The following is a 23625-nucleotide window of genomic DNA, read 5'->3' as shown; positions in this document are numbered from 1 at the left end:
TACAAGTAAAAGCCCTGCATTCAAAACTTACTGAAGTATCAGCATCAAAATGTAAAAGTACTCATTATGCTGAATGGACAGATTGTTGTATATATTCCAAATATATTACTGGATTATTATTTTTTGGATGCATTTATATAATCAGTGTTTTAATTTAGCAAAGATAAGGCTCATTTTAACTTCTTAATATACTGTTATAAGGTTTATTTAATAAAAAACTTTAACGTTCATGCTTTTCACATTAAATCTCGACCTGAAAAGTAGCTGTCAGCTAAATGTAGTGGAGTCAAAAGTCCAATATTTGCCTCAAAATGTAGTGAAGTAGAAGTATAAAGTTACATTAAATGGAACTACTCAAGTAAAGTACAAGTACCTCAAACGTGTACTTAAGTACAGTACTTGAGTAAATGTACTCACAGTACTTGAAGTAAAAAAGAAATAGAAAAAGTGAAACAAATGACAACGATTAAACATAACTGTAAATAACTGAATGTTGTCATTAAATCTCGCCTTAAATAATAGATGGTACTACCCTGCTAGCAGGTCTGCCTGCAGCAGCTTGTCTGCTGGGTCCACTTATTAAAAATGTCTACTAAGTGATGCTAGTATACCTATACCTATTGTCAACAAGATACTTTGTTGTTAACACTGTTCCCTCACAAACTTGCTGATTAAGTTCCTAGCCTGTGCATTGTAAAAAAAACAAAAACCAGCAGCTGTGGTTACCAGAACTTTACTGTAATAAATACGGTGCAAATTTTTGTAATATTACGGTAAAATTATATTAGCACTGTTGATTTCACGTTGAAGATTGCCATTTCATTCCATATTTTACTGCAAAAAATAAAGTTTTTGCATCAAAAGAAATGCTGTTCTGCCATATAATTGAAAAGAAAATTCTTTATAAATGCTGCATAAATTAAAGATTTTACCAATAAATATTACAGTATATTTTTGTCAGAGATATGATGTTTAGTATATTTGTGAGAAAAAGTAAAATGCAGAAATGATGCTTGTATATATTACAGTATATTTTTGCTACAAACACAGTTTTATACTTGTAAGTGTTGATGAAACAGCTTTGTAACTATTGATATTCTAGTTTCAAGCATGTATTTACTCAGTAAAGGCCATAAAATCTCAGTAACAAGCTGTAATATCTGATTTAGATAATTAAGGACCAAAACAGTTAAAACAAGTGAAACAGTCGAACATAAAAGATGCTGACTAAGAAGAACTATCTAACCCTAACCCTAACCCTTACTTAGATTTCAGTTTTTGCAGTGAGAACCTGATTCTCTGCAGGGAACAACTGAAAGGCCTGATGAGGGAGCAGATTTAGCAGGAGCATATCCTTAAAGCCTCTTTGACATATAATCAGTCACTATGGAGCAGAATTTTAAAATGAACAAAGAAGAATGTAGCAACAAAGAGACAGTGAAACAGGTGTATGTGTACATAATATCTGCTGTTCAGCACATCCTGCTGCATTTTGGCTGCTCTGCAGTTTATGTAAAGATTTCTTTGGTGGTCCACAAAAGAAAGCATTACAGTACTGTAGTGAAGCCTGCTGGTGATAAAAGCACACAGGATCTGTCGGTATCTGCGTGGGAGAGATGTGCCAGTACTTTTGCAGAATTTCCTAAGATGATAAAAGGCAGTGCTGGTGATTTTTTTATATGTGAGCATCAAATTCAGATGAAGATCAAAAAGCAGACCAAGGTTAGTGGCTTAGGGCTTGATGTTTTGTGTCAACTTATGTTTCTGAGCCTGTGCTCTTATTATTTAAACTTTTTTCTTTAAAAGGTTGTATGGAACTTTGTGACACAAAGGAGTAGAGTGGTGGATAGTGGTGCAGCACCACCAGGCTTCATCTCATGTGCTGCTAAACCTTCCAGTGGTGTTAGTAGGGCTGGACCATATGGACCAAAAGTCATATCCCAATATATTTACACTGTAAAAAAAGATAAACAATAGCTACTCAATAAAATTGAGGCAACAGATTGCAGGCAATATTATTAATTAAATCTAGCTGCGTTACAAGTTGAGTTGAAAACAACTTAACAGGAAGTGTCAATTAAAAACAAACTAAATCTATTGTTTTGGATTAATTCAAAATTCTCTTGATTTAGAATTACATACACATAAAGATTATATTTAATGTGATCAAAATAAGTAGATTCTATCTCAAACATTTTTATATTAAAGTTACTTAAACAACTACCTCAAAATCAAGGACGCATTTATATTTAATATATTTTATCAAATATGTTAAGTAAAATTAAATGACTACAGAATAATTTATTACAGTGTAGGCTGAATATCGATAAACGATATATATCCTGATATTTTTATCGCAAAGTGAAAGCAAATGTTCAGAAGCCAAATATGACATGTCACAAGTAGTTTTATTGAAACTGTTTATTTAAGTGAACATAAATACTGTGTAACAACAGGAGTACCTTTTTTAAAAAAAAAAAAAAAAATCAAAGCTCCATATGTGCACATTTAAATAAAAAACATATCTTAAATAAAAATAGCCTATGAAATAAAATAGGCCAGTCTTTTTCTGAAATAAATACATTTATATGAGAAAAGAATAACGAACAATTACAAAAGAACTAAATATAACAAACCCTAGTAAGGGCAGCATTTATATGGAAAGGGAAAAAAAACATATCGATATATGCAATATGGTCTAATTCCATATCACATTTAAAAATATATCGATATTTTGTAAATCGATATATCGCCCAGCCCTAGGCGTAAGGTAGTATCAATGGTTTTTAATTCAGTGATGAGTTATTGATATAAAAAAGTATTAAGTTAACCCTTGTGTAGTCGTAATGTTCTATGTACTCCCCTTGTCTTAAGGGTAAAAAAAAAAAACCCGCCATTACTAACTTAACTCCCAAAATAAGGCAGAATTATTGTATTTAAAACCCCAAATCAATTTCCCCACGAAAAACAATTTGTCTTTAATCAAAAACTTTTTGAATATCTGGATTTTCTTTACATTTTAGAAAAACTGGAGGGAAAAACTTGAACTTGAACTACTTTAGCATTGTAGTTATACAGATTAGCGACAAAATACTGAGCGTTTTCCCAACATGCAACGACAACAACAAATAGGATAAAAACTTTATGAAAGGTAATCAAATTTTGTCATGAATAAAGATAATTTAGTGTTTGTTTTGTTGGGAAACATTGTGGTGGGGATATTTTTCACCCTTAAGACAACACAAAGGTCGAATAAAGCTGTAAAAAAAAAAAAAAAACACTGCAAAAAGATTTCAGTTCATGCAACGTCTTCAAATAATTTGACTGAAATTTTGTTTGCATTTGCCTAAAAGGACAAAAGTGACTTTTCTTGTAGAGATGCTTTACAGTGGCAGTTGTCAGTGCCAGGTGACACCAGTTAGCAGGGGAATGATTTGTTCTTTGCCAGTTCTTCACCCTCAGGATAATAAGCATTGTGTTATAAACGATGTTTGGCAGGTCAAGGAAGCTGCCGGGGAGATGGAATTGCATTTCTTCATTAACGACAACAAAGTGGTTCATAAGCAAAAGGAAAATAATGACAAATGGGGGCCAACACTCATTTGTACCGTGATTATACCTAACATGATCTTTGTTATCTCTAAAGACTACTGCTCAATGTTCTGTGCATTTTCAGCACCAGGAGGATGAAGAATAAACATCTCTGTTGATGTGTTTTTGGTAGTTTGTGGAAAAAAGCATTTTTGGTGGCAAGTCTGCAATTCACCTCGTCAGACTGTAAGAAATAATAGAAGAAATTACAGAGTACAAAAATTACTTAAAGAAATCAGAGCTGGAATGAAAAAGGCCTTGTCTATGTCAAAAGAAAAAATAATCTGTATCATAGACTGTATATAAATAATGGACGTAGTCACCATGACGTCACCCATTGGTTTGTGGCCTGCCTGTTTGAGGCATCGAGTTCAGCGTTACACTCGTCGCCATCTTGTTTCCGATATGGGGAGCAGACCATATCTGGACTGTGGAGGAGTGAGAGGGATCTGATCACTGACTACAGCCTCTCTACACCTCAACCTGACTGAAAGAAGTCGCTGCTAATTCATGTTAGCATTAACTGGAGCATTAACTGGAATGTTCATTTTAACTAGCAAAAAATAAAAAATAAATGTTCGTTACTTACGCAGACGCTTTTATCCAAAGTGATGTACAGATGAGAGAGAATTTTTTTAATCAACAAAACATTCAAATAAACATTCATTCATTTCAATTAGACAGTGTGTGTCAAATTAACATTCATTCATTTCATTTAGTGAAAATACAGTGAAAGGTTCAAAGTTATGAAACCAAACTGGCAAACGTCCTATAAATAAATAAATAAATAAATATATATATATATATATATATATATATATATATATATATATATATATATTCACATTGGATACGCATTGTTCTGCTTCTTGTGATGACGGCTTGCCTTGTTAGCCACCTGTCAATCAAAGGTAGCCACCCCCAAATCAAACAATTCTTTATCGTCGATTTTCTTCTAAATGGGGCCATTATTTACACTATTAACATCAGATTGTCTTGAAGAAGATTTTTTACTAGTGATTGAGACCATAGTGTTGGTTAGAAAAAAATCTGAGGTAAAAAATCAAGTGAGAAGTTTTCTCATTTTGTATTGAAATAAATGGACCAAAATGCTTTTGCCGATTTCGTCAGCGCCCCCGTTGGAATTTTTTGGTAGAATGCAGCTTAAGGCACTTCCTGGATTGCCTCCCTGCTCAGGGCCGGAGGTTGCCGCCTGGTCTGTATACCCATATCAAAATACAGCCAGCTGCAATTAGCTTAGCTTAGCACAAAGAAGTGAATCAGGGTGGAAGAGTGAGCCTGCCTCTGTCTCATTTCAGTATCAGTATCAGTTCAAAAATATATAATAGCAGTACCAGTGCTTTACAGTGATACTGATACCAATAGAGTACTTCATTTGAGACCTTCTTTTCTCCTTTATTTGACAGCCATCATGTGAATGGAAACATCCGGTTGTGTAAAATGCCACCATAACTCCATAGACTTGGGTTGCAAGCAAAAAACATACAAATAACTACTAAATGTGAGTGCAAAAAATGATGGAATGCATGTATCGTGTCACTGGAGAAGGTTTGACTAATTGGCACTGGGTTATTTTGGTTGATACCTTAAAGGAATTAAATTCCCACATCCAACTCTACCTCTAAAGCTCATTAATTAACACGCTATATCTTGTTAGTTTAATTTGTTCAAAAAAGAAAAAGGAAAATTGAAAAGTTGCAAGCTAAGCTAAGGAGTTGCTGACTGTAGTTTCATATTTATTGTTCAGATACGAGGGTTGCACCAGTCTTTCAACTCTCAGAAAAACCCTAAAACCCTCGTTTCCTGTTTCTTCTCCATTTGTTGAAGAGGCAGATCATGTCAATATAATTTGAAAGTTTCCATTACCATGATTTACTCATTGAAAATGCTAATTGTGAGAGACTGCACTCCTTCAGCAAGAAATTAAATAGTAAGACTGAAAGTAATCAAATTATTTAGTAATCAGCTCATTGTTAATACCTTTTATATTTCTTCTTGTTTAAATTGTAAATTGTTAATACTTTTTAATATTTTTATATCCATTGTTAATACCCGTCTTATATTTCTAGTTTGTAATTCTTGTTTACTATTTATTACTAGTTATTTTTATTGAAGCTCCTCTCTATCTTGCTATCCACTTTGCTGCTGTAATACTGGAAATTTCCCTGTTGTGGGATTAACAAAGAAAAATCTTATTTTATCTCTTAACCACTTTTAAGGACTGGAAATGGATATGAATATCTCCAGGATTAGTACGACAGTGCATAGATACACTGCAAAAAAGGTGTCTAAAAACAAGATAAAAACACTAAATCTGAGGGAAATGATCTTGCTGCATGGACAGGTAATTTAACTTTTTTTAATTTCTTGAATTAAGAATAATAAATCTAGAAATAAGCATGTTGAACGCTGAAAATAAGAAATTAACTCTTAAAACAAGATAAATGATCTAACACTTCCAAATCTAAGTTCGTTTGTCTTGGTAAGAAACAAATCATTTGCAGTGTACATTTAAAAAGACATATTTTCTTACTAAATGGAGGTAGCAAAATGCTAATGATGAGAGGATTTCCTCCCCCTGGTCTGGTAATCATCTACGACACGGATCTGTGATAAGCCTATCACCGGATTGATCAGCAGAAACCTTGTTAGCAGCCACTCTGGACAAATTACAACAATGTTGCACTAATGCTGCTTGATATCAGTGTTCTCAGAGTGTCGGTCTCCCTCCCCCACTGCAACTAAAAAAAAAAAATTTGATTTGATTAAAGAAAAGGACCAAAACACAGTCAATCAATGTTTTTTTTTGTTTTGTTATAGCAACTTTTTTGTTGTTGTTTGTTTTGTTATAGCAACATTGTTGCTATATTTAGCGACTTTTCAGACCCCCTTAGCGACTATTTTTCCAAAAAAAGCGACTGTAGACAAATCCAGCTACTTTTTCTGGTGTAATTGGCGACTTTTGGAGACTTTTGGAGTCGAAGCGGCCCAGTCCTCCTGCGGCAGTCTCTCCCAGCTGCAGAGCCAGAGGGGATGTTAACCCCATAGCGTCCAATCTGCAAATTGCTAACAGGTTAACAGTTAGTTCTGTAGCAGTGCAGTGTGTATGTGCTGCTGCTGCAGGAGGTGTTCACTTAGCGATCTCTGTTTGTTTACAACAAGCACCAGACACTCTGTACACACACTAAAAACTGTTCCTATTGTTTGTTTAAAAGTAGTGCAATAAAAATACAGATGTTTTCCCATGACATGATTAATAATCGTGATTACAATATTGATCAAAATAATCAGCAGAAACCTTGTAAGCAGCCACTCTGGACAAATTACAACAACGTTGCACTAATGCTGCTTGATATCAGTGTTCTCCCTCCCCCACTGGAACTACTGCAAAAAGTATTTAATTTGATTAAAGAAAAGGACCAAAATACAGACAATGTAAATGTTTTTTAAGCAAGGGAGACTATTTGTGAGGGATTCTGTGTGTGGTAAAAAAAAAAAAAAAGGCAACTCAAAAACAAACTGCTGCATCAGTGATAATGCCATACTTGATTCACTTTCACATATTTACCCAGAGTGGACAGGTGGTCAGAAAGACTGGCCTTCACCCGCATGACCCAGGTTGTCAGCAAGCATCTGCTTAAGTGTCATTGAGCAAGACACTGACTCCCCGGCAGCTCCAGGCTGCTGTTCTGCAGCCCAGCTTGCCCTCTGACCTCACTCTGTCAGAGGAGGAGGGCCTCGCTGTGGGTCAACACACCATTGTTTTATTTATCTTAAGATGCAAATTGCTCCTTCATCATTTCTCTGCATGCATGTATCATTGTTGCTGCTGGGTCTCTATGCACTGTAGAGACACTGCAACAACAAACAGCATTACAATTTGTTCATCTTATGTGACGTTTTTTTCAGATGTGGCCATACGTCATGTTGTCATGTTTCAGAAACCAACAACACAACACGGACCAGATAACAAGAAAGACAGTGGTACAGTGGGAAGTGAAGCTCAAGAGCTCCACCAAGTCAAAAGCTCCGATCCTGTACGTTTACTTGATACTTGAAAAAACTAGGGCCGGGACTTTAGCGATTAAAATGCGTCAATTTTTTAACGCGTTAAATTTAGTGTAATTAATTAATCTTAATTAACACGTTAAAAAAAATGACGCATTTTAATCGCACTTATTTTTGCACCACGGAACGCTTGTCACTGGATGAGTTTCAGGCGGACCAATTATACTGGAGCACCAACTAGCGTTCATGAGTTCAGACAACAACAAACCACAGTGAACATGAAGGAAGAAGCTGATGAGAGCGCTTTGGTTGGCCCCGTGGATGATGGGACATTTTGTTACAAAAAACCAACGGATGGAAGCGTCGATAAGAGCATGGTTGTGTGCAAGCTATGCAACAAGGAATTCACACTTGCACCAATGCATTCTAGAGAGCTGTCAGAGAGCCAAATGGTTTTGAATTTGAAAAAGCTGTTTGACACATTTGTTCAACTTGGTCTGAAGATCATCTGCCAAGGTCACCAGATGTTTTGGGTCATATGATGATGTCATGATGTCATATGTACCAAGTTTGGTTAAGATATGCTAAAGGTTTACTGAGAAATGGGCTTACTTCCTGTTTGGCGACCTCACCATCAAGTTTGATTGGCTGTCACAGCCAAGTGCCTTTGAATTTCAAGAAGATGTTGAATGCATTTGTGTGTCATGGTCGGAAGATCATCCGGGCCAAGTCTAGAGAAGATTAGACAAAATTTGTGATAAGAGAGGCCTTTTAAAGGTTTTTGATATAATCAAAGATGACGGAAAATCCAATATGGCCGAAAAACCCCATTGAGGATGCATTGAGCTCGGATTGGCCCAAGGGTTCCGGTGATACATCCTTTGTGAAAAACGGATGAACGGGTCAAAAGTTAATAAACATTCAACTTTGACCTGTTGGTGGCGCTAGAGCTCTTGAGCTAGAGTTGCCTACACAGTATCACCACTTGAACCCAAGTAATGGGTGGTCTGCTGTTAAATTATTACAATATTGGGGAATTATTACATTATCAGGACTTGCGAAATGAAGGCTAACATGATAATGTAATAACCTCCCGTTGATGTAATACTTTATTACATTATTGGTAAAAAGTGTATTACATTATTGGGAAATGCACTTTATTACATTATTGGGAAGTTATTACATTATCAGGTTTTATTACATTTTCAATGGACTCAAGTGCAGATTTTTATTACATTATCGGGGTTATTACATTAATGGGAATTTATTACATTATGTTAACACCTTAGCATCCAATCTGCAAATTGCTAACAGGCTAACAGTTAGCTCTGTAGCAGTACAGTGTGTATGTGCTGCTGCTGCAGGATGTGTTCACTTAGCGATCTCTGTCTGTTTACAACAAGCACCGGACACTCTGTGCACACACTAAAAACTGTTCCTATTGTTTGATTAAAAGTAGTGCAATAAAAATACAGATGTTTTCCCTAACATGATTAATAATTGTGATTACAATATTGATCAAAAATAATTGTGATTATCATTTTGGCCATAATCGTGCAGCCCTACTTGGCAGTCATAATATTGCAACACAAAACATCGCAATACTTTGCTGTATCGACTTTTTCCCTATTTTTGGTTGTCTTGACTTAAATATAAGTTTCATACATTTTGAATATATGTGTCAATGCTTTTTATCATCTTTTTTTTTTTTATCATGAAGCACTTTGTAACCCTTCTTTTGAAATATGCAAACAAAGTTTTCTTAGATTTTGCATGTTATTTCTAAATAAACATCGGCTAGTATAATAGGTAATGTAATAAAAATCTCAGCAGCACTAAAGCCAGTATCAACATTTCCCATACAGTAGACTGCTGCTGCTTTCAGGTGAAAACCTTGTGAGAAAAGCGAGAGCATATTTAACTTGACACCCATGCATTTGAGTTCTTCTATATAGTTTCTTTATGGTTTAATAAACCTCAGGGCTGAAGGATTATATGAACCAGTGGAAGTGACAGTTGTGACATTCACCTGACAGCAGTGGGATGATTGATGTGCAAGCAGTCATGCAAGGTCCAATGGATATCATGTTAAAGTGTGAAATTATTTCAACAGAGCAGAAAAACCTTTAATCATAAACAGTTTCATAAAAATACATTAATTGAATAGAGGAGTTTATAATAATCTTCACCCGTGAATCCAAAAAGGTTGGGACACTATTTTTAATGTGAAAAAAAAAAAAACACAGTAAGATCTTCTTATACTTGAAAACTAAACAAACAGAATACATATATATTTTATTAGGGTGGCTGTGACTCAGTTGATAGGGCGGTCACCCATTGCCCGGGAGGTCATGGTTCGATCCCTGGCCCTGAAGTATCCTTGGGCAAGATACTGAACCCCAAATGGCTCCTGATGCTATGTTCAGCGGTGTATGAATGAACTTCCAATGGTGGCAGGTGGCACCAGTGAGCCCTGGTAGCCTCTGCCACCAGCATGAATGTGTGTGTGAACGGGTGAATTAGCGTAGTGTGTAGTGTAAAGTGCTTTGGATAAAAGTGCTATGTAAGGCCAGCCTGGGTATACCCATACTGCCTTGCGCGCTCGATTTCATTTCGAACCCCAGGCAGTCTGGCAACGATGGCCGTTTCTTAACCCTGTTTTAGGGATCCAATCACAGAGCGGGGAGGGACGGCAAGACTGCGACGCGTACTACTCGACAGATGGAAGCTTGTAGTTTTGCAGTTTTCTTACGGATCCAACATGCAGCAGACGCGAAACTCTCTTTCGATCTAGCTGACGGCATTTTAAATAGTTTAGAGTGACAGTTGATTTTAAAAGAAGAACAACAATTGACTTTACACTGTTGTTTCACCGCGAAAAAGGATGTTTTAGCCTTGCTTCCGACAGGATTTGGCCAAAGCCTAATCTACCAACTAGCCCTGCTACCGCTCGCTGCCGTAACGCCGGAGATTTTGCTACGAGCCGGGGGACAGCGGAGCCGCCCAGAGACCCGCAGCAGCTCGTCTATTGGCCATAAAATTAGTGGATGTGTGTGGCTGAATGACATGAGGGGGAAATAAGGTTCAGCCAGAGTCAGAACATGCTGCAGAAAAACGTTGCAGAAGCACAACTGAGCATTTTAGTCTCAAAGTAGAGATGCTAGAGGGCTAGCCCGGCTATGTAAACATCCATCTATGTCGCTCTACATACGTCATCTGGTTTAACTGATACAATTGGCTAAGAGCTACATACAGATGCTTTTGATAGACATTCATAGCGCCCAATAAACGGTTCTGGATGATTATAAACCATGCCTCCTCTACGGAGAAATGGTAAATGGTAAATGGACCTGCACTTATATAGCGCTTTTCTAGTCAAATGAATGGCTGGTGTCCAGACTAATCTCATTTGTGATTTGTCTGACGTTAGCCAGGCTAATATAAGGCCCCGTTTACATCAGGACGCTTGCGGGTACAAACGACAAAATATTTTATGGGAAGTGCCTTTCGTTTAGACGGTAACAGCGTTTTTGGGGCTTAAAAACTCAAAAATGTGAAACCACCCTCCAGAGTGTAAAACTGTAATCTGCTCCACCGTAGCGTGTCCGTCTACACTGCCAAGACACAAAACTCTGCTCAGATCTGCTCACATCACGTACGCGTTTACATCACATACATGCTCCAGTACAGGGAAATAAACAAATGTGGGATTATTTCCATGTGTCGGACCTTCGAGCTGCTCTGGCAGCTCTAATAAATTTACAGGAGTCTTTCCACCAAATGTACAGGATATGTACAGATAGTATTAGTGAACAGAGAAGGATCTGTAATTACCTCTATCACATTTTGGATGCACCAATTGGTCGGAGGCGAGCCAGACGGCTTTGGACGAGACCTGGGAGATCTAGTGGATGGTGGAGAACTTTGTGGAAGGAATAGCTGATGAAAATGCGTGGTGTGAAAACTTCCACATCGAAGGTCACAGGCATCCACTGTGGGTTTTTGGCCTTGCCACTTACTAAATATCTTGTGTTTCTCTGGATCTGAATCTTTTAATGATGTTATGGATTGTAGATGGTGAAATCCTAAAAATCCTATGCAATAGTGCTTTGAGAAGTATTGTTCTTAAACTGGTGATTTTCCCAAGCAGTTTTTCACAAGCTGGTGAACTTCGCTCCATCCTTGCTTGTTGAGGCCTTTCATGTCCAATCACGACTCTATCACCTGTTACCAGTCAACCTGTTTACCTGTTTAAACAGGTGTGTGGAACATTCCACAATTGTTGCCCCTGTCCCAATTTTTTGCTGTCCTTAAATTCAGAATATAGCATACAGGTGCATTTCAATGAATTAGAATATCATAGAAAACTTTATTTATGTCAGTAATTAAATTAAAAAAGGTGAAATAACACATTATATAGATCCATTACACATAATGAAACATTTGAATAAAACAAAAGCATAGAAGTCTAATTAAAAATGGATTTAAAAAAGGACAAAACAGCTAAAAACAGAAGAAAAAGTATACATATATACATACATATATACACAAGCTAAAAACCATCTGGACAGGTTTTGCTAAAAAAGAAAGATTTTAGTCCTTTTTTATTTTTTTTTATTTCATGTCTTCATTTATTTAATTCATTCTTATTATAATGATTATGACTTCCATTTAATGGAGACCTAAAATTCAGTGTCTCAAAAAAAATGGAATATTACAACAGACCAATTTTAAAATGTACACACAAAATTGCACAAAACATATTGTCTTTGTACAGTTTTCAATTGAATCTATATCAAAAAGGAGAAGCACATTAGTGCGTCCCAACTTTTTGGGATTTTTGTACCCTTATATTAACACAAAGCACCTTAACTCGGATACTTAACCACTGGGTTGTTTGGAGGTTTGTGTTATTTTATTTTCTGTTAATCTCCTCACATAACATGTTTATTGTCACATTATTAACCAACTGTGGTGATAAGGAATGTCTTGGCTGTTCAGCTGTGGTTAAAAATGACTATTTGTATGTAATAGCAGGTTAGATATACTGTCTGTATAAAAACAGCCTTGTGTGTGAGTTTGGAGTGTGTGTGTCCTGATTATTGACACTCTCCCCTTTTCTCTCTTTCTCTCTCTCCCACGCAGGCCTACAGCTCTATCCTGGTTGTCATGGTGATTCTGCTCAACATTGGAGTGGCTATTTTGTTTATCCACTTTTTTATTTAAAGAAAGCACCGCTTCGAGAGTCAGCCTATCTATGCTACAACAACTATAAATTCATATGAGTATTACGACTAATCTGCTGCCCCTTCGTGTTCCTGGCCAGACGACTGCAGCCAGCTGAGGAGGGCTTGGGCTAAATTTGGTAAAGCTAACGGTAGCTAACCCAGGCTAGCCTCGGCTGAGCTCGGCCCAGTCGTCTTGAAAGTGATGCAGAAGCCCAAAGAAGTGGACGAAAGAGGGGTGAACCGGTCCAGATAGCTGGACTACAAGGAGATTATACAGTCCAGTCCAGTATACAGAAACTGGACTTAAGTTTAAGCTTCGGTAGCTCACACAGAGACTCAAGTGGGCTGAACTGGTCTGATCTCCAGGCCATGAGAGCTGCAGCTGGCATTACAGCGAGATGTCTGCTTCCACTGTCTGCAGACAGGACTGTCCAGACAGACTTTTTCATCTTCAAATCATAGTTTTCAACAGATTTGTAACTTATAATTTATTTATTAACATTTTTCTGTCATGTACAATATGTTGATGGATATATTCTTTATTTTGTAACCCTTCACTCCTCTTTATATAACTCCTGCCTTTTGGTTCCTCCAACTGCCCAGGCGTTGTTACTGATGGTCCAAGGTGTGTGTTCGTGTGTGTCTATGTAAGACTCAAGAGCTGGTGAGTGTGTGCAGCCTGGCTGATGACTCCCACATCCACACATACTCGTTGCTTTTACGCTATCGTTCATCCGTCCTTGTCCGTCCCCTCTCATGTTGGGAGTGAGAATCTTGTGTGTGCTTATGTGCGTCTCTGTGTCTGTGTGTTTGCAGTGTTTAAATTGTTTTTTTTGCAGAATGTGTATGTGGCAGGCATGTCAGGCAATGATGTGTGTGTGTGTATATATGTATGTATGTGCGCGTGTCTCCAAGTAGCTCAGTGGCCTTTCACGCTGTTCATGAACTTTACTAGAGCATCTCTCACTGCTCATCCACATCTAGCCTACTAGCATCAGCTGACAGCTGTGCTCTATCCCTCTCTCCCTCCCACTCTCTCCCACCTCCACACACACCAGTCAGAAGATGGAGCTTCCTCTGAGTTGGTGGTAGTTCAAGACACGCCGTCCTTGGCAGATCCCTGCACCTACTGTACCACTAGCAAAGTTATTTAGAGGGAATGCCGCTTTCACCAAAAGCAAAGCCTGTACGTGTAACACCAGATATGTGGCTTTAAAGGCAATATCATATTGATAAATCAGTGTCTCTCAGTGCTTCTCTCAAAACATAACCTGAAGACAAAATCTTTTATACTATACTTGCAAGATGTCTGAAAAAAAAATCCTAGTCGCCAACTGCCTTGCTTTTTCTGCGCAAATTGATAAAAGTACAACAATGCATGCATATGTGCTGTAATATCTTAGTTGAAAAGAGCTTCAGGAGCACATGCGACATGTTAAGTTTTGATAGAGGCAGAGTCTGGAGAGAAGATTTAGCTCATGAAGCTGGGGTAAAACAGCAGCAGAGTCAAAATGTATTTTATTGATCTTTTCTGGGTTAAATGAATGTGATTGAAGTGATGCAGGAAGTAACTGTGACAGGATGCAGGTCCGTAGTGTAGCAGCAAGCAGTGGCCAGGATGGCCAGTCAGGATTTACCACCTTCATTCCTCAGCTTCTCCTCCGGCAATCCAAGACCCTTAAAGACATACAGACAGAAACACCAGTCATGATATGTCTGTTTTTTATAGTCTAGTGAAAACACTGGCTTTTTCTGTGTGTGTGTGTCTTAAACCCATCTAGCACACCAGCCTGTGTTTGTTTGCATGTGTGCACATGAACGCTCATCAGACTGTGTGTGTGTGTGTGTGTGTGTATCCTCCTTCTTCCACGTGATGGGATGGGATGGCTAAGCCCGTTGCCATCGGTAACAACTTCCAGGGGGCAGTGAGTTTCGCTGTTGTTTTTCTGTCTGACGGCGTTTCTCAAACTATGGACTGGAACTCAAACTCGGCTTTAGGCTCATTTCTGGTGTTTCCCCGACAATATTACAAGAGTACAGTCTAATGTGCCTGCACCCCGAGAGGCAGAACAATGTATTTTCATTTCATTTTTTTGGTCCCCAGACTGAAAAAGGTTCAAGAAGCTCTGCTGTATGCCATCAGCCTGGTGACGATGCCCTGCGTCACCCTGTTAGTCCGCAGCATGCTACAGCATGCCAAGCTCTCTCTATAGTTTGACTCTCCTTTCTTTCTTTCTTTCTTTCTTTCTTTCTTTCTTTCTTTCTTTCTTTCTTTCTTTCTTTCTTTCTTTCTTTCTTGCTTTCTTTATGTTTCTGGGAAATTACTCTGTTTTGTTTTTGAGTTATGTGGAGAAAATAATGAAAGTGTTTGAAAGAAAATGACTCTTGACTCTTGTGTTTTTAATATTCCTAATATTCCTTTCTGTTGCCGTGTTGTGTTTTCATAGTTTGTGTGTGTGTGTGTGTGTGTGTGTGTGTGTGTGTTCTTGTACTTCCTACATAATGAGGACCGGAACGCATTTTTAACCAACAGAGTGAGGACATTTTTGCAAAGTGAGGACATTTCGGCCGGTCCTCACTTCTTTAAAGGCTTTTTTGAGACATCAGACTTTGTTTTAAGGGTTAAGTTTACATGATAATGATAATTAACTGAAACTGTATTGTGCGGTTACAAAACTAACTAAAATTATAGTGAAAATGTCCTTCGTTTTCGTCTTTTTCAACTTTTTTCATACATAATGAAGATGGATAAGGCAAAGGAAATAAAGGCAAAATTTAATGTGACCTCTTTTAATCTCCCACTCAACAAATGCCCCATTACAAAAAACTTAAATAACACTAAAAGTAATAAAAACTAAACTAAAACTAAAGCATTTAAAAAAAGTAATTCTTGTGTGTGTGTGTGTGTGTGTGTGTGTGTGTGTGTGTGTGTGTGTGTGTGTGTGTGTGTGTGATGGTGTTAGGCAGCATCCTGATGCAGAGAGGTGGAGAGGGAGTGGCACAGGCCTGGTTAAGAGGGTGGGGTATGGTTACCATAGCAACCTAACTGAATTTTCCTTCGTCAGTGAGGGGCGGGGCCTAATGTTCCCAATAACAGTGAGGCTGGAGTAAGAGGACAGACAAGAGAAGAACAACATAACAAAATATCAAATATATGGTTTATCAATCACACAATCATCTTCTTAAAATATCTCAAAATATTATTTGGTGTGTGATGTATTATCATCTGTGACGAGGCATGGCCAGGTGTCATGATGTAGGCTGTTGCACCAGTTTATAACATAGACATCTGCCGCCATCTACTGCCCTTATTCATTAACTACATATGAATGCACCAGAGGAATCACACCAAGGCTTGAAATATAAAGATTCTACTGAACTGTAAATGTAATGCATCATATAATTGCTGCTACCATGTAAAATAAGGTAATATATACTGCCCTACAAAGTCTAACTGCAGTAACAAAAAAGGTAAAACTGAGAAAAACTGCTTTAAAGTTCTTTAACATGTTTTAACTGGCCAGCCAAATGGGTTATATGTAGATAGTTACATGACACTTATTTCTACATGTATTGATGATGTCATTTTTATGCTCAAAAGTCATGATGATTTATTTGACCTTTGACCCCAAAAACATAGTTTCTACACTCTGGTTTTACTGTAAAAGGTTCTAGTAATGAAAAACTACAATGTTGTTGTCTTCTTTCAGCTTTTATATTTTGTTTTTAGTGAATAAACATTTTCCAATTGATTTTGTTATAAGTGTATTTAAAAGTGTTTAACAACTCTATTAAAATATTTTTGTATTTTAGAATTAATATTATAAAGAAATGTTATATTTTAGCCTTAATATAATTCTATCTCAATTCTTTAGTTCATCACTATCTAGATAATAATTTCCCTTTCAAATAAACTTATAATTTCTATTATTTTTATGTTTAAATTAGTATATATATCCAAAGCAGACCGTGGTAAGTGCAATTACTGCTTGGTTTTGAGTTGGTTTTTGTGGTTTTTATATAATTATTTCTCTGAAATGAAGCCAATTGAAATCTAAAACTTTGTCACAAGATAAAACAGACATCAAGGGATTCATTTTTAGTTATAACTCAATTTTGACCAAAAATGTAGTAACTGCAGTTAGACTTTGTAGGGCAGTATAAATTGGCTTTACTGGATCACCTGACGGACTGAGAAGAAATACACCATATCTTCCAAACTTATATTTCTATCGGCTCATAAACTACATCTGAGTTTTTAATGTGTAAGGCGGACCTCCTCAGGGAGCTCCGAACAGTCTCAGCTGAGAATCAGTGAATGTAAGTAAGAAATAAATAAGATCTTATTTATTAGAGTGTTTAATTTAGGGCTGTCTGTGACTAAAGAAATTATTTAGTCGACACACAATTTTGTCAAATAATTAATCGGTCCATTTAATCAACAGAGTTTCTCCACAAAGACTTTAACACTTTAAAATCTTGTGTTTGCCAGAGATGTGTTTATAAGTTTCTTGGAAAAAAGCCATTCAGCATATGAAAGCATAAGACTAATTGACTGAAACAATTTTTTCCAATTACTCGAGTAAAGAGGACACAGCCCTACTGTGATTTTATACAGACACAGCAGTTTGGGGACATTTTTACTGTTTTTCCTTCTTTTGCAGAGTCAGAAAGCCTCAGGACAGACCTGTTTGTGTATTTGGTCTAGTCTCAAGGTAGAATATTTCAAACAAAAATGATTAGCCCTAACTAACTTAATCGTAGGGGGTGTAAATCATAAGCTGTCTTATTAGTGAACATATTAACTCTATTGAGTTTTGGGCTATTTTGTCCATTTCTGAACCCTTTTCACCCTGCCTTTGTACACCACTTAAAAATGTTTAAATGCCATGTTGGTATATTTTTTTTCACCACAACCTCACCTATATGACCTAATAATAATAGATTTTTTATTCTGACTTACTGGATCAACATTTTGAACCAAGAAAAAACACAGAAAAACCAACATAAATGTGATCTTGTGATTGTGTGTGATCCTGTCATCCAACTCTATCAACTATTTTATTTGTGTCTTGTGTTAAGCGTAACAATTTTGGTCCTTTTGTGTATTTTTTAGTCATTTTGTGTCTTTGTAAGTCATTTTGTGCCTTTTTGTTTCTTTTTTGGTCATGTTATGTCTTTTTTAGTCCTTTAGTTCAACATAAAAGGTGATTTTGAATCTTTTTTTTAACTTTCAAAACACTATCATGCTCAATAAAGAATTTTAAATGTTGCAAATGTGAACAAAGGTTGCAAATATAACATATACGAGGGTTACATCCAGTTCTATCATTTTATACTAAATATATTTGCGCTTGTCTCCAGTTTTACTTGGTATATCATCATCAAACTGAAACTGGCCTCATGGAGTTTACAGCCAGAACTTTAGAGGTAAATTTACAGTAGGGCTCCACGCTGCTTTGTTTTCTAGTCTGGATGTCATCAAGAAGTCTGGATTTGGTGCTTTTGGAGACTCCAGAGGGTTAAAATGATTCTAAGGCATCAGATGAACGTGTATCTGGCGCTTTAAAGCTCCAGTGATAAAGCTGAGATATGTATGAGCGCATGAGAAAAAGATGTGAAACAGCAGAACAGCGGATATCCCTCTGAGCCAATCACGAGGAAGACCCGGCATAGAGACAGCTCTCACAGCCAATCAGAGAAGACATTTCTATATCGTGGGTCGGTCTTACTGCCAAAGTTGGGTTAATGTTAAACACAGCTGTTTTTTGTCTCGATTTCAAGACTCATGGCAGAATGCAGGGAACACAGAACAACATGTTGCACTAAATTCATACTGGACTCCGAACAAAAGCTTTTGTATCATTTCTGAGCTTTTTCTTCACCGCAAGGAAATGTTCTAAGGTTGTTTCCAGTGGCAGCAGCAGCTTCAGACCCTACTAGTTGTGTTTTTTAAAGTTGATCCTAGCATAGTGTTGCTAGCGGCGGTCTGGACTCTTGTCGCTGGGCTTCAAGTTTGTGGTTCAGCATGAGGACGGAGGAGCAGCGGGACCGGAGGGCGGCGGGGCGGCTCCGGATCAAAGGCTCCTTCTGACTGAGCGTGTCTGTGAATGGGACGGTGTGTTTTGATTAAGAAGGGTTTGTGTAGCCTTCCGCCAGGGGGGCAGCGGTCCGACCGGCGGGGAGGGACACGGCGGAGGGACACCTTACTGCCCTGCTCCACACAAATCGGACCACTTGGGCTTCATATGAGGCCACTTGGGGAGATTAAAAGGCCTGCAGCTCTGTTGCCGCTGGACCGCCAACAAAAGAAATAAGTGTTGCTTCTGCCATTGAAGTGTTGTGGTGGCAGCAGACACTGAGAGTGAAAAGTTAGAGACCCATTCAGATGCAACAATTTTGGTCATTCTGTGTATTTTTTTTTAGCCATTTTGTGTCTTTGTAACCGATTTTGTGTCTTTTGGGGTCATTTTTTTTGTCATTTTGTGTCTTTTTTAGTCATTTTGTGTCTTCTTCTGTGTGTTTTTTTTGTCGCAGCAGACACAGTGTGAAGTGAGAGACAGCTTGGTCTCTAACTTCAGTCAAAGTTGACTAATGAGCTCTGACTTTAGCGCTGCTCACGCGCGCCCGAGCATTTACGCGCGCACACATACACACGCGCTCCCTTTGTTGTGAAGTTTCTCTCAGTTGAAAGTCTGCCATTTTTAATTGTCTGACATATTGTCTAAGTGGATGTGTGAGGATGGTGGAGAGCCGGAGCTGTGTCCAGAGGGAGGGGGTGTACCGCTGGTTCTCCTCCCTCTCCTCGGCCCAGAGAGCAGAGCTCCTGTGCGGCCTTCTGGACCTCTGCGTCCCCATTGAGCTCCGCTTCCTCGGCTCCTGCCTGGAGGACTTGGCACGCAAGGACTACCACTCCCTCAGGGATGCGGAGATCAAAGCCAACAACCCCACTGACCTCTCGGGCCTCACCAACATCACGGACGAGGTGGTGCGCAGCAAGCTGCTGGTGTCCCTCGCCCTGCTCGGCTCGGACAACAGGGAGGCGGCGGGGGTCCTGTACCGGACTCTGACTCACATAGACACGGTGATCAATAACTACGGGTTGGCGCTGAACGACGGGAGGACCGAGGAGCAGTTCCTCTTACTCTTCACCATGGCCTCTCACCACCCGGCCTTCAGCTTCCATCAGAAACAGGTCCTGAGGCAGCAGCTGAGCCAGATCCAGGACGTCCTGCAGGTGAGAGGGATGCTCAAAGTGGAGAAAACCTTCACAGGGTTGTCAGTAGTAGGCCTGTCACAATAACTACAATGCAAAAAAAAAAGTGTCTAAAAACAAGATAAAAACACTAAAGCTGAGGGAAATGATCTTGCTGCATGGACAGATAATTTCACTTGATAAGATTTCTTGAATTAAGATTGTTAAATCTAGAAATATGCATGTTGAACGCTTAAAATAAGAAATTAACTCTTAAAACAAGATAAATTATCTAACACTTCTAAATCTGTTTTTTTTTATCTTGATAAGAAACAAATAAGTTGCAGTGCATAACTGCTTGCAGCTTTAATTTATCTTGTTTTAAGGGTTAATATCTAATTTTAAGCGTACAACATGCTTATTGTTCTGCATGTCAGTCAGATTATCTAAATGTTGAGAAAGACACATTTCTTGCCATGAAATAACTCCTAAATAACAGTAAGTGCTAGAACATATTAGATCAGGCAGCAGATAAGAGGATATAAGCAGCAGGACAGCAGAATGTGTATCAGCATAGTTTTTTTTCCTGTTCATGTAAATTAGGCCATGTGTAAACCAAAAAGAAACAAAGAAAAAACAACATAAATGTGATGTTGTGATTGTTATTGTGATTGGTATCTTATTTCTAGATTTAATAATCTTAATAAATCTTGTCAAGTGAAATTATCTGTCCATGCAGCAAGATCATTTCCCTCAGATTTAGTGTTTTTATCTGGTTTTTAGACACACCTTTTTTTTGCAGTGTACAGTATTGACTTATCAAGCTCAGCAAAAGTTAATGAGTCATGTCCATATATCATACAATAAGAATGCACCTTATAAGCGTTATGTACATTTTGGATCAGTGAGTCTCTGGACACAGCCAGAGTTTGGTCCTTTTTTTTTCTCCTCCCGATGTCCCTTTACTTTTGCCCAGCAGCTGGGAACCATGACATTTTTGGGTCTTTAGAAGCTGCATTGTTTATTCTTAGACAAGCAGTAAACTACACTCTACATTGACTGCAACATACTGCACAGAAAGTTTGGCTTTTAACCCTCTGGAGTCTCCAAAAGCTCCGAAGCATGACTTCTTGATGACGTCCAGACTAGAAAACAAAGCAGCATGGAGCCCTACTGTAAATTTACCTCTAAAGTTCTGGCTGTAAACTCCATGAGGCCAGTTTCAGTTTGATGATGATATACCAAGTAAAACCGGAGACAAGCTCAAATATATTTAGTATAAAATGTAACCGTCTTATATGTTATATTTGACACCTTTTGTTCACATTTGCAACAATTCAAATGTTGCATTTATTTCCTTTGTCTGATCCATCTCAGCCCCAATAAGTTTATTAAGTCATAAAACCAGATAGATAAAATAGAGTTCATATCAACCAAAAAGGTTTACATATTTAAAAAGTTGACAAAGACAAAAACGAAGAACATTTTCAATATAATTCTAGTTAGTTTTGTAACCATACAGTTTTTGTTAGTTAATGTTTTTTAAAAAACTTGTTTTTATTTTTATTTCAGTTAAGGAAAATGTTTTTTAAATTCTAGTTTTCGTTATTTCGTTAGTTGTCGTTAACTATAATAACCTTGATGACAGCATGGCAGGATGCAGGACGTTAGTGCTGGGTGCTCTGAGTTATCAGCCTGCCTGCCACCCATCAGGTCTCTGGCCACAGGCGAGGTTTCACTCGCTCACAGGAAAGGGAAAGTCATTGTAACAGGTGAAACACCAACTAATTTCAGGCTTTTCTGAGACCTGACAGAGGAAATATGTTACAAATGAGTACAGCACACTGACATGGTACAGATACACCCAAATTACAGGTGAGACATCGTCAATGACAGGCTGCCTGTAAACACCACAGACCTCAGTCATGTGTGGGGAATAAAGAAAATGATATGCTTGTATGTGAAAGCTGACAGCCAGCAGGTGTTTATGATGTCAACCTACGGTGGCCCTAAAGTGCAAATCACAACGGCAAATCAGAAAACACAACAACAAATCAAAAAACACAACAGCAAATGAAAAAACACAACAGCAAATCAAAAAACACAACAGCAAATGAAAAAACACAACAACAAATCAAAAAACACAACAGCAAATCAGAAAACACAACAACAAATCAAAAAACACAACAGCAAATCAAAAAACACAACAACAAATCAAAAAACACAACAACAAACAGAAAACACAACGGCAAATCAAGAAACAACAACAAAACAAAAAACAACATAAATAAAAAACGAAACAACACATAAAAAAACAACAACAAATCAAAAAACACAACGACAAATCAAAAAACATAACGAAAAATTACTTAACACAACAACAAAACAGGAAACACAACAGCAGTGTTTTCTGTTTTGTTGTTAAAATCAAATTCATTCCTTTTTTCCAGTTCAGATTTTTGATCTGAGCTTAATATTGAAATATGAAAAAACAAGCATTTTTGTTTTGTTTTTTGTGTTATAATAAAAAAAACAAATAATAAAATAAAAAAATTTCATTATTTGATTTTTGATTGCCAATTGATAATTGAAAGAACGAATGATACACGGATTCTTTTTGAACGTAATATATTATTATTCCGAACACTTTATCTGGTGTTTTTGCATTGTCTTTGGATTCACTGGTAAAATAAGTTGATATCAAAAGATAGAGCACAGAAACACACAGCAAGCATTAAATAACATGTGGAATGAATGCGGGTCATTTTTGACCCATGTTGTGCATCAAAGGGTTATTTTAATGGTTCCTTATAAGCTCTATATGTCTGTTATTTGTGTTGAAAGGACTTTTTAAGTAGTACTACCCCTCCTGAATAAAACTACTAAATATTTGTTCATAAGGAGTTTAATCTCTCTGGGGACTTATTGATCCCAAACATAAGTAACGTTACCATGTAGGATGACAAAATGTACATTCTCCTGTCTGTGGCAGAAAAAAACATACTATATGTTTTCATGGGAAAACCAAGTACCATAAAATTTCTTGATTTATTCACCTTTAATAACTTTAGCACCACCACTTTAATGCTTGTCTACATTTCAAGTTTTAATAGTCAGAAGAAAAGGGGGGAAAAATGGTTGACTTTGCAATTATTGTTATTTTTACTCATAGCAGTGAGTTATGTGGTAACGTGGAGGAAGTTAAGTTAACGTGACAATGATTGGAGTTTCATGGAAATTCAAGTAACATTTATCATTTTGTCAAGTCAGTTGATTTATTGAGCATATTTAAGACTGATAAATCTTGACCTAAGTGCTTTACAGAGATACTTTTGCTGCAACCCCGTCGCCTAAAAATTGCATTCCCATACAATGAAACTGCATTCTTCAGTTTGTTCGAGTGTTGTTGAGGGAAACATATTTTCTCCCGGCTTACAGTTGCAGTTTTAAGAGCAGCGGCTCTACTCCGAGCTCCCTCTGGATGTCTGAGCTCCTCACTCTATCTCTAAGGCTGAGCCCAGCCACCCTACGGAGGAAGCTCAGTCGCTTGTCTCCGCGATCTTGCTCTTTCGATCACTACCC

At 37.6% G+C, this 23625-nt stretch overlaps 2 protein-coding genes across 2 annotated transcripts in view; both read left to right on the top strand.

Moving 5' to 3' along the window:
- The window catches only part of jph3b (junctophilin 3b), a 91896-nt gene extending 76666 nt beyond the window's left edge, over positions 1 to 15230 (top strand). Inside the window, exon 6 of the mRNA XM_059334854.1 lies at positions 12766 to 15230. Within this exon, the coding sequence (XP_059190837.1) occupies positions 12766 to 12846 (81 nt within the window). The 3' untranslated portion in view covers positions 12847 to 15230. The remainder of the gene's footprint in view (positions 1 to 12765) is intronic.
- A 3416-nt stretch (positions 15231 to 18646) lies between these two features.
- The window catches only part of zcchc14 (zinc finger, CCHC domain containing 14), a 58523-nt gene continuing 53544 nt past the window's right edge, over positions 18647 to 23625 (top strand). The window contains exon 1 of the mRNA XM_059335320.1: positions 18647 to 20085. Within this exon, the coding sequence (XP_059191303.1) occupies positions 19591 to 20085 (495 nt within the window). The 5' untranslated portion in view covers positions 18647 to 19590. The remainder of the gene's footprint in view (positions 20086 to 23625) is intronic.

This window comes from Centropristis striata, chromosome 6 (assembly GCF_030273125.1).
Source record: "Centropristis striata isolate RG_2023a ecotype Rhode Island chromosome 6, C.striata_1.0, whole genome shotgun sequence".
Classification (NCBI taxonomy): domain Eukaryota; kingdom Metazoa; phylum Chordata; class Actinopteri; order Perciformes; family Serranidae; genus Centropristis; species Centropristis striata.
This window is presented reverse-complemented; position numbering and strand designations above follow the sequence as displayed.